The 12,125-nt window shown below is 45.5% G+C and overlaps 1 protein-coding gene across 4 annotated transcripts; it reads right to left on the reverse strand.

The window, feature by feature from the left end:
• Positions 1 to 743: 743 nt before the first annotated feature.
• Positions 744 to 11,658, reverse strand: TMEM219 (transmembrane protein 219). Of its 4 annotated transcripts, none has more exons than XM_030300186.2 (6): positions 11,547 to 11,658; positions 10,275 to 10,473; positions 10,008 to 10,197; positions 3,465 to 3,694; positions 1,887 to 2,056; positions 744 to 847 (listed from the first exon to the last, which is right to left on the reverse strand). In XM_030300186.2, exons 2-5 carry the CDS (start codon positions 10,437 to 10,439, stop codon positions 1,919 to 1,921), a joined length of 723 nt encoding a protein of 240 aa, XP_030156046.1. In that variant the 5' UTR covers positions 10,440 to 10,473; positions 11,547 to 11,658; the 3' UTR covers positions 744 to 847; positions 1,887 to 1,918. The 4 variants fall into 4 exon arrangements, with proteins under 4 accessions (XP_030156046.1, XP_030156047.1, XP_030156045.1 ...); XM_030300187.2 differs by having other exon boundaries at positions 10,275 to 10,476; positions 11,547 to 11,615; XM_030300185.2 differs by lacking the exon at positions 11,547 to 11,658 and adding an exon at positions 11,043 to 11,491.
• Positions 11,659 to 12,125: the final 467 nt, after the last annotated feature.

Genomic DNA, 12,125 nt, shown 5'->3' on the forward strand with positions numbered 1-12,125 from the left:
CCTCTATCCTTACTGCCGCGGCCAGGGAGATGTGCAGCCACCAAGCCGGAGTGCGCGCGCGCTCCGCCACGCGGACCCTGGGATGGAAGGAGGCGGGGAGAAGGGCTAGGCTTGAAGGGGGAGGAGCTCAGCGCGCAGTCCGACAACTGGCGGTGGAGAGGGCTTCGGCGCATGCGTTCGCTCCTCCTCAGAGCAGAGCCCGAGCTTGTTGCTAGGGGAAGCTTTGAGGGGGCGCGAGTGGAAGGAAAGAAGAAGCCGTGATCTGCGCCTGCGTGTAGGGTAGCTGTTGGGAGGGGCAAGGGAGGGAGGCTTGCTGGGCTCGGAAAAGGCGGGAAAATGGACTGCTCTGGTTAGTAACCATACAGCCAGGACGTGGGCTCCTAAGTTCGAGGAATCTGCTAGGAAAACTCAGTCAAATCCCTTCGGGAAGCAGGCATCTCACAATTGCATGACCTGCCCAAGGTCACAAAGCCTTTATGTCAGAGCATCTCCATGACCATACCCACCTAATTCTATCAACTAGTGGGAACTATCAACCTTATTTCATACAAGAAAACAAGACATAAAGTGGCAGAGCTGCGATCAAAAGGTGTTTTCCAAAGGTAAAAGGAGGATAGAGCTGCAGTAATCCACGCCCTTTGCCAGCCTCTATCCCAAACTGAAGATTCAACAAGGTAAAGTCCCCCAAACCTGTCTGCCCTGAAATTCCCACCTCCATCCAATCCCCAATAAACACCCTGGGCGACATTGGGCAAAAAAGCCTTTTATTTCCCCCCACATTCCAGCTCTCCATTTTTTGTAACATCTCTTCGAACTTAGAACAAAGGCCAGAGAAGTTGATTCACACCTGGAGAAAAACAAAATTAAAAACCAGGGCAGATCACAGGGCCCTTGGGGGAAGCTCTGGGATGGCTGCAAAGTAAGGAGCAGAGGCAATGGCAGCTAGAGATAGGTACAAGCACTTATCTTGACTGGGGTGGATAACTTCAGGACCCCAGAATCTGCCAGGAGCCAGAGAGGCTTCCTTTCCCAGTCCACTCAGATCTAAGAAAAGCTAAGAGAGTTCCACCATCTCCCATCCCAGGCAGATGGATAGGGCAGTGAAGTCTAGCCCTGAGCAAAATAAGCAAGGTTGATTTTCAGCAATCCAGTTCCTTTGGCCAGAGCCCCTCCCTGGGCTTGGGCAGTTGCCGCTTCTCCCAAGGTTATTTCCTAGGGCACAGCAGCCAGTTGTTGAAGCTGAGAATAGTTTAAGAGTTGGCTGCACAATAGGTAACTTGCATATTATGTGAGATCCATCTGACAGAGTGAGACTTTTTTACAGAAAAAAATTTTTTCTTTAATGAGCTGACACATGAAATGGTTAGCCAATATGTCCCCCACCCACTGCTACCTTTGTGAGGTGTGTTCCTCCAAAGATCCTGTTAGCAGAATCAACTTTTTCTAAATGCAGTGAAGGCTGATGGAAAAGAGGTGTATGTAAAATGCTTGGGCACAAAGTATGTGCCTAGTAAATGGGCATCACCGATCCTTTTGAGCTGTTCAATTTGAGTTTTACAAAAGCTGCATCATAAAAATGGGTATCAGGATGTCAGGACAAAAGCAAGACAACCCTAATTCGCATCCAGGATGCATCATCAAATTTGAACCCTCTTGACTCCCACTGTTACCAAAAAACTTGGATGTGAACTACAGCTATGCATGAAATCTTAAAAATCAGAATGTTAACTGAAAGAAGTCAGTCACAAAAGAATGCATGTGATTCCATCTACATAAAGTTCAAAAATAAAACCAAACCATATTATTAAGGAATGACTCTATCTCAGTTATAATTGCCACCCCTACTCCATCCCCTACTCCCACAGGACTGGGGCAAAGAACCTTACCTGAGAACAAGTTGGGAACTAGGCCAGCGCCCTCAGAGCCGGGTTCTAGACCAGTGGGATTCCCGGCGCGGGTGAAAGCACACAGCAGTGAGACAGCAGAGAAGGCCACAGAAGAGAAGCAGGAAGGAGCCCAAAACAAACAGTCTGGAGCCACACAGAGCCAACTCCTCCTAGGGATGGGCACAGGAAGGGAAGGAGGCATGAATGAGAGAGGGAGGGTGGAGAATCTTCCCCTGGGAAGACATCTTATCCCCAGGCCAAGAACTACAGAGAGAAGCCCCCATGGGGGAGAGGGCTCTCTACATCCAGGAGAGAAGGAGAACCCAAAGAGAAAATGTAATTTCTGTATAAGCTAATTGTCTCGATGGTCTACAAACTGCTTTCTTGCCCAGCCATTTACGTGAAATCCCACAATGTCTCCAAGAGGTAGGAAAGTCCACTACTATCCACATTTTAAATATGTTCAAGTAGGGCCAGGTCTGGAAACAAGTATTTTCTCTGGTTCTAAACTCCCAGGTGATGTTCCTCACCAGGGTCCTTGCAAGTGTGAGGAAGGAGTACACAGCAGCCTCCTAACTGGTCTCTCTCCTTCCACACAGCACCACTGGACCCCCTGGCCTACAGTGTCAAGTTGTAGCATTTTAGCCTGGCATCACGGTACCTCATAATCAGGCCTCTGCATCCCTTCTGTCTCTTCCCCTCAGTCATTCCTAAGCCCCTCAGCATGGAGTGCCCTCGAAGGCCAAGCACTTTTCAATCTCTAGGCCTGTGTTTGTGCCGGTCCTTTTGCCTGAAATGCGTTCCCCCTCTCCTGAACCCCCTCTATTGCATTCTCTATCCACATCTTCCTCCTCTTCAAGGGTCACCGTGAAAGGGCAGACAAAGCCTGGGACTACAGTCAGAAGGCAGAGGTTGCAATCCTGTGTCTGCCACTTAACCAGTTGTGTGGCCTTGGGCAATTTGCTCCCTCTAAGCCTGTTTCCTCATCTGTAAAATGGGATAATAACAGCTACCTCAAAAGGCTATTTTAAGATCAAATGAGATAATGAACTTGAAAGCACTTGGTACATTATAAACTACTGTATACAATTCCCTTTCTTAAATGCCACCTCCTCTGTGAAGCACTCTCCATAAATGTTCAAGTTAGGGTTAATTGCTCCTTACTCCATGTCTGAATAACACTTTGCTCACATCTCTATGATAGCAATTAGCCCATTCTGCCCCTTCTTACAGCTTCCAAATTCCTTTACTCTGTTTAAAGACAAGTTAATAGTAATAGCTGTCGTTTATCCAAATCTCTGTTATGTACCAGGCATTGTCCTGAGCACTTGACATTAATTCTCATTCATCTTTATTTGTTGGAATCAGGAGATAATATTATGTTTTCCATTTTACAGATGATGTTTCCATTTTTACAACTCAGAGAGGCTCAGATGCTTGCTCAAGGTCACAACCCCTCTGAGGCAGAATTATAGAGCCCTATGCCTTTTTCTGTTAGGTAAAACTGCCTCCAGAAGCCTTCAAGACACAGCGTTCAGCACGGCAGTCTATGAAACCCCAACAACCTGAGGTTCTTACCGACGTGAGCAGCTTGGTGAGCACAAGGCCTTCGTGGCTCCAGACCCTGACACACTCCTCAGCCATCCTAGAATTCAAGGTGGCATTTCCTGCTCCCTCCTCTGAGCAGGATATGGGGGGCTGGCTGGCAGGCAGGATTCCTGGGGCAGCACTAAAATACAGGCAGGTTCCTGGGGTCCTCTCTGTGGTCACCCTGGCTGTAATGAGGACCCGCTCTGTTGCAGAGGATCCTATGAGAGACACAGGAGAGGGGTTGGAAGAAAATGGAGGGTGGGTTGGAAGGCATCCATCTTCAGACTTACATTCATTTCTAAGGCTTCCTACAGTACCGGGTGTTTTGGCATTGAGGCTATTCAATAAAGTACTCTATGTGCCATCATCATGTCATTGAGAAATGACAATAACTGTGTACCAATATAAACAAAAAATTAAGTTAGCTTACAATCAATAAAGTAATCATACCAGTACTCACAAAGTTGCAGTGAAACTGGGGCAGATACACATTGCCAATGTCAGTCTGCATAAACTAGTTTGTCCTTTTTAAGAAAGTAGCTTTCTACTAGGTACCAAAATCCATTGAAAGGTTCACACCCCATTTCAAATTAGCGGGAAAAGGATGGCCTATTTAGTCAGTGAATTTGGAACGATTTCCATTTGTGGAAAAAAAAAAAAAGTTAGACTCATCTCACACTATAAAATAAAGTCCAGATGTGCTAAAGACCTATACTAACAAACTAAACAAAACAAAACCCAAAGAAAATACAGAAGAATATTTTCTAATTTTAAAGTGAGGAAGGCCTTCCTAAAAAAGACACAAGACCTAAAAGCCTGAGTAAAGAATGAGAGCAATAAACAACTCATAACAGTTAAAGACTTCTCTACAGTGAAAGAGAACTTAAAAAAAGTAACAGAATGGATGAAAATACCTATGTTTAACTGGCAAAAAGGTTTACTATACAGAATGTAAAAGGATCTTCTAAAAATCAAGAAGATAAAGGTAAACCATTTTTTTATTCCCCCCCCCCCACAAAACCGCAAGACAAATAAAAGTAAAATGGGCAAAGGATATGAACAGGAAATTCACGGAGGCACAAAAATGGCCAATAAACCAAAAGATGTTCAACCTCACTAATAATCGGGAGAAAGTAAATTAAAACAATCAGGTAATTCCTTTGCTCATTAAATTGGTAAAAATTAAAAAGACTGATAATAATAAGAATTGCTGAAGATGTGGGGAAATGGGCAGTTTTAATGAGTGACACCTTTCAGAAAAATACAATTTGGCTGTTTCTGTCATAATTTCAAATGGGTACAGAGAGGGACTAGGAAGATGCCCATCAAACTGTGGACTGTGCAGGGGAGATGAGGAGGATATTTTGTTTTGTTTTTCTGATAGAGAGAGAGTAGGGGGTGGGGGGGACACAAGGGAGGAACAGAGAGAGAGGGAGATGGAGAATATGAAGCAGGCTCCATGCTGACAGCATACAGCCCGATGGGGGGCTCAAACCCACAATCTGTGAGATCATAACTTGAGCCGAAGTCAGTCACTTAACCAACTGAGCCATCGAGCACCCTGAGGCAAGGAAGATTTTTACACCTGCTTTGTATACTTCTATGTGCTCTAAATCCACAACAAAATGAATTTGTCCATTAAAAAAAGGTCCATACCCTTGGACTCAGTCATACCACTTGTAGAAACTAATCCTAAGGTAAGGATTCAAAAGAAAAATGCCACGTATATTGGAAATGCCACGTTTATTGTGATTTCACAAAAAATGCCAAAAAATAAGAAACAGTAGAGATATTTAACACTAGGAAAAGCATTACAAGTGATGGCCTAGCCACTTAATGGATCACCTTACATCCATTAAAATAATAACATTCAGGCTGGGCAGTAAGAAAAAAGAATGATGTCATAAGGAGAAAAAAGAGAAATAGAAACCAGTACATATATCATAATGAGAACTGAGAAATGTACATGTAAAATTTTCTAAGAGAATGCCCCTTTTTCAGTGTTTTCCAGATCAAATTAATTACCAAAGTCCTGTCAATCCCACACTGCCAATGTCTCTTAGATCAGTCCCGGTTTTTCACAGCATTGTTTTAGCTCAGTTTTTCTTACCATCTTCTTTTTTTTTTTCCAAAGATTTTATTTAGGGGTGCCTGGGTGGCTCAGTCGGTTAAGCATCCGACTTTGGCTAGGTCATGATCTCACGGTTCATGAGTTCGAGCCCCGCATCAGGGTCTGTGCTGACAGCTCAGAGTCTGGAGCCTGCTTTGGATTTTGTGTCTCCCCCTCTCTCTGCTTCTCTCTCGCTCTATCTCCCCAAAATAAATAAATGTTAAAAAAAAAAAGATTTTATTTAATTTTTTTTAAGTAATCTCTACACCCATCATGGGGCTTGAACTCACAACCCCTAGATCAAAAGCCGCAGACTCCACCAATTGAGCCAGCCAGGTGCCCCTTCTCATCATCTTTCTATTGCAACCACCTCCTAACTGGTCCTCCTCCATCTGGGCGCATTCCTACCAGACAATCAGCCAACAGACTGTGATCTTTTAAAAGAACAACAACAAAACCCTACTATTTTTCTGCCTAAAATTGTGAGTTTGCCCAACGTACTAAAGTTCAACTACCTGGGCTTGGCACACAAGACCTTCCATAGGATTCTGTCTGCTCTCTCCAGTCCATCTGTTGCCACTCACTCAACACTCCTTCCCCTGCACCAAAATGAACCCCTTGAAGTTCTCAAACATGCCATTACGGTCCCCATCTGCATACTTTTGTATGTGCTTGTCCCTCTGGCTGGAAGAGCAAAGCCCTAAACCTCCCTCAAGCCAGCTCAGGCACTGAATCCTTGGAAAAGCCTGTTTTCACTATCCCTGCTTGGCAGGCTCCTAACTATTCCCACTGTATCTTGTGTGCTACTACATACATTGAAAGGTATTTACTTTGGGGAGCCTGGGTGGCTCAGTGGGTTGGGCATCTGACTCTTGATATCAGCTCAGGTCGTGATCCCAGGGTGGTGGGATTGAGCCCCAACTTGGCTCAGCAGGGAATCTGCTTGAGATTCTTTCTCTCCCTCTGCCCCTCCCCCACTTGTGCACATGCTTTAGCTCTTTCTCAAATAAAAATTAAAAGGAAAGAAAGGTATTTACTTCTGTTCATGTCTGTATCCTTGCTAGACTGTAAGCAGCTTGGAGTGAGGACCTAGGTCTTATACATCTCTATATTCCCCATGCTTGCTACATAATAGGTGCTCAATAATTATTACTTAGGTGATGCAATCATAGGTGGGTTATATTTTATTTTTGTCCAGAGTAATCTCTCATGATATTATTCTGGTTCTAACCATTATAAAAAGAACAAGGGCTTGTTTGCAAAAACAGAACTGGAGAAGTTGATCCTAAAATTCGTATAGTAATTAAAGGAATCTGGAATAATGACAATTTTTAAAAAGAAGAACAAAGTTAAGGACTCACATTTTCTTTCTTTTTTTTTTTTTTTTTAAGGTTTATTCATTTTTCAGAAACAGAGAGAGACAGAACTTGAGGCGGGGAGGGGCAGAGATATAGGGAGGCACAGAATCTGAAGCAGGCTCCAGGCTCTGAGCTGTCAGCACAGAGCCCGACACGGGGCTTGAACTCACAGACTGTGAGATCATGACCTGAGCCGAAGTTGGATGTTCAACTGACTGAGCCACCCAGGCACCCTGAAGACTCACATTTTCAGATTTCAAACTTAATACAAAGCTACAGTAATTAAAAGAGTGTGGTGCTAGCATAAGGATAGACATATGGATCAATGGAATAGAACTCAGAGTCCAGCAATAAATTCATATATACATCCATGCTCAGCTGGTTTTCAATAAGGGTACCAAAATTATTCGGTAAGAAAGAATAGCCTTTTCAACAAAACGTATTGGGACAACTGAATAGCCACTTGCAAACAATGAAGTTGGATCCCATCCTCACATCATTCACAAAAATTAACTCAAAAATGGATCATAGAGCTAAGTGTAAAGTCAAAACTACAAAATTTTAGTAGAAAATATACAAGTAAATCTTAGTGAGCTTGAGTTAGGCAAAGCCTGCTAAACCAACACGCTAAAAGCACAAGCAACAAAAGAAAAAATTGATAAACTGGATTTCATCAAAATTAAAACCTTCGTGCTTCAAAGAATACCATCCACAAAATGAAAAGACAACCCAGAGAATGGGAGAAAATATTTGCAAATCATACCTCAGATAAGAGACTTGTATCCAGAAAATATAAAGAACTCTTATAGGGGCACCTGGGTGGCTCAGTCGGTTGAGCGTCCGACTTCGGCTCAGGTCACGATCTCACAGCTTGTGAGTTCGAGCCCCGCGTCGGGCTCTGTGCTGACAGCTCAGAGCCTGGAGCCTGCTTCGGATTCTGTGTCTCCCTCTCTCTCTGCCCCTAATCCACTCGCATTCTGTCTCTGTCTCTCTCAAAAATAAATAAACATTAAAAAAATTTAAAAAAAAAGAACTCTTAGAAGTCAATAATTATAAGACAAATTATCCAATTATTTTTTCACAAGCAAACTCCAAATAAACATTTCTCCAAAGGAGATAGACAAATAAGTGCATGAAAAAAAGACGTTCAGTATCATTAGCCGTGCCAATCAAAACCACAGCGAGATGCTATTTCCCACTGCCTAGGATGGTTGGAATAAAAAAGACCGACAATAACAAATGTTGGTGAGGACGTGGAGAAATTGGAATTCTCATTCACTGCTGTAAAACAGCCTGGAAGCTCCTCAAAAGATTTAATGGGAACACCTGGGTGGCTCAATCAGTTAAGTGTCTGACTCTTGATTTCAGCTTAGGTCATGATCAGAGTCGTGAAATCAAGTCCTGTGTTGGCCTCCAAGCTGAGAATGGAACCTGCCTGGGATTCTCTCTCTCCCTCTCTCTTTGCCCCTCCCTTGCTCATGCGCGCTCTCTCTCTCTCTAATAAAAATTAACATTAAAAAAAAAAAGATTAAACATAGAGTTACCATATGATCCAGCAACTCCACTCCTTAGTATTTCATTTTCCTCAAGAGAAATGAAAATGTATGATCACACAAAATCTTGCATGAGAATGTTCATGGCGGCATTGTTCATAATAGTAAAAAAGTAGGAACAATCCAAATGTCAATGAACTGGCGAATGGATAAATGAAAGATGGACTATTCATACACTGAGCGCTATTCGGCAATAAAAACATGAAGCACTGGTAAGTGCTACGACATGGATGAACCTTGAAAACATGCTGGTTGAAAGAAGCAGTCACAAAAGACCACATATTGTATGAAATGTTCAGTACGCAAATCTACAGAAAAAGCAAGATTAGTAGTTGCCTGTGTCTGGGAGGTTAGGAGGAAAAGGGGAGTGACTGATAATGGGTTTAGGATTTCTTTTGGAGGCAATGAAAATGTTCTAAAATTGACAGTGGTGAGAGTTGCCCACTTTTGTGAGTATGTGAAAAGCCATTTAATTGTACATTTTAAATGTGTGAATTTTATGGTATGTGATCATATCTCAACAAAGCTCTCGTATATATATTTAGAAAATAAAAAGCACAGGAAAAAGCACCCCAAGTCTGTATGTATCAGACACCTGCCTTTATTCTCATCCTTTGATCACACATATGTATACCTGGACATAAGAGACCTTCTCCTGCGACACACTCAGCTACATATGTAATTCACAAGAGATGCTTAGAATGATAGTGTCGAAAAGGACCTCAGAAGCCACACAGTTCCACCTTTCTCTCCTCCCTTTTCATCTCCCCAGTTTCAGACAAGGAACTTGAGGCCAAATCTCATGCAGGGATAAACTGACACTCTCTCGCTCTCGCTCTCTCTCTTATCATTTTCCCAGATGACTCTAAGCTCTGTGGGAATGGAGATGCCTAATTTTTTTCTGTATCATCCATAGCACATAGAGCTGTGGTAAGAACAAAAGAGAAACTTAGGACACTTGCTTAATTGAAGGAGGACATGCTTCTTGAATATCCCCGAGGAGAAAGAAGGTAGCCTCCAATAGGAGAAAGCGGTAGAGATCAAGAAGGATGAGAAAAAACATTAGGTCAAATCTACCCCATCTCATTACACCTCCAAGGATGGAACCAAAAAACCTCAGGGGCACCTGGATGGCTTTGTCTGATTTGATTTCAGCTTAGGTCATGATCCCAAGGTCATGGGATTGAGCCCCATGTCAGGCTCTGCACTCTCTGTGTCAGAGCCTACTTAGGAATTTCTCTCTCTCTCTCTCTCTCTCTTTCTCTCTCCCCCCTGCCCCCACCCCCACTCATATTCACTCTCTCAAAAACAAACAAACAAACAAACAAACCCACCTCAGAGCCGGAAGAGGAGAAAGAAAACACTTGTTCACTGAAAGTATCTAGCCCTTACTACAGCAGAAGTGACTAAGGCCAAGGGATATGCCCAAGGTCACCAGGTTGGGGAGGTCAGAGACAGGGCCCACCCCTAAGTGTTCTGATGCCCAAACCCTATTCCTCCTTGATCTCACCTTTCAATCCAATATGACTACCCAGGACCTGGGTTTCGAATGTCTGGGTCTTGTTCCTGTCTGGACCATCTCCGAAGTTCAAGGTGGTCAGTAAGCCTACAACGTGAGATCCACGCGACTTCCGTGCGGCTGTCCCATTCACGGGGCACAGGGTCAGCTGGCCAAAAGATCTCAGGAAAGAGACCCAGTCCTGTGTGCAAAAGAAAGGTGAGAGGTGAGACATTAGCAGCATGAGCAGACCTGTATGGAAAGGATGAAGGTACTCACCTGAGGGATGTCAGGGCTGCGCAGGCCAGTCCTGTGGGTGAGGAGGAAGCTGCCAAGGCCCAGGCCTGAAAGGCCAAGAAGCAGCAGGATCAAAGTGGCACAGACCAGAGGTGGGTGGTGGGCGAGACAGAGATGCAGGTTGTGCCCTGCCTGGCAGCTGCCCATGGGGAGGAGAGGGGTCCGGGCCTCCACGGAGAGCCTGCTGGAGGACAGGAAGGAAGAACTGGACAAGAGCCTGAGAGTCAGAAGGCACTTACCCATTTTTATTCAAAGGGAGGCTAAAGCACTGAAAAGACAGGGGACTTGCTCAAGGCTCCACGGCCAATAGTGGCAGAGCCAGGACAAGAACCCAAGGCTCTTGACTCCAAGTATTCATCCCCCTGCACCACTCAAAAAATGTCTGCTGTATTTCATTTCTGATGTGATCAATGCAGAAGCAAAGTAGAGCACACTGTGCTCGAAAACGGAACCCAAATGGAGAGTTCTCAAGGGGAGAAATTGAGGAAGCAGCTGTTCTGGGGTTAGGGTTTGGCTGAAGAACAATTCCAGCCAATAGCCTAGACAAAGGAAGTGTCTGATGAAAAGAACTCCACTTTGGAGCAAAACGGTTCAGTCTGAAGCCTCCTCTGCCACTCACTGGCTATGTGAGAAAAATCTGTTAACCTTTGTGAGCTTAAGGATCTGTGAAGGGAAGGAGGGTGAAGGGTGGTTCTAAGAACACCAAATAATGAGGACTAAATGTGACAAATAAAGCAGTTTGCACAGTACTTGGGCCTTGCAGGGACGCAACAAATGTCCATTTTCTTTCTATTTCTCTGTGTCATAATGATCTTTAAAACTAGGTGAAGCAAAGCAAAAAACACTGTGGTGGAAACTGAGGTTCGGGGACTTTAACAGAGGAAGGGCAGGGCCAAGGTCTGAAACCCGTTTTCTGCTTCCAGGTAGAGAGAGTGCCCTTTGCCAAGCAAGAAGCAACAGTCTTATGAAAAGGAACATCTGGAAGACGGGATAAACATATTGGGTGGGGGGAGAAGGAAGGCTCCAGGGAAATACAGGTGTCCCAAATGCCCAGCCCCTGCCCTGCCTCCCGTCCCGACACATCTGGAAAGAGGGAGGAAGCGCGAAGGGGGAGGGCAGAGCCCGAGGTCAGCGGCTGGTGGTGCCCCTGGGCCTCCCCTCCCCCCGCCCCAAGCCCCTCCTGCATGAACTCAACACCCGCAACATCCCTTTCCCGGTCTTGCGGCGTCGGTTCCGCCTGCCGCTAGCTCTCACCGCTCGGAGCCGGGCGGAGGCCGGCGCCCCCCGCGACGTCACGCGTGGAGCAGCGAAGGGGCGGGGTCCGTGCTCCCACTCACCCACCCCCACCCTCGCCGTGGGATTCGCATGCGCAGTGGCCACGCGGGCGGCCGCCCGGCCTCTCCCAGACTGGGCGGGGGCGTACCAAGAGGAAAGGCAAGGAAGGGGCAACGGAGAAGAAACTACCGCGCGGTAGGTGAGTGACAGGGAGAGAGGCAAAGGCGCTGACTCCAGGGACGTTGTTAGAACTGGAAAGCCTCACTCCGGAGACACTGTGGGGCATTTCAACGACAATCCGGTCGCGGGCATTTTTCTGTTGTTGGTCCCCCACCCGCGCCAGTCGCACAGCCCAGCCGCGCCCAGGTTCCGGGTAAGAATTTGGGGTCCGCCCGGGGGCGGGACTCCAATTCTAGGACGCTGGCCTTCTGGGCTGTTTGGGTTCGGCTCTTCTCTGCGGACGTAACGTCTACACTTCACGCTTGGACTGTGGTTTTAGCGACTCCTTAATGCGTAGGATAGCTGCAGGGCTGCTCAATAGAGACCGTCTTATTTCAC

The sequence above is a fragment of the Lynx canadensis genome, chromosome E3 (assembly GCF_007474595.2).
Source record: "Lynx canadensis isolate LIC74 chromosome E3, mLynCan4.pri.v2, whole genome shotgun sequence".
NCBI lineage: Eukaryota > Metazoa > Chordata > Mammalia > Carnivora > Felidae > Lynx > Lynx canadensis.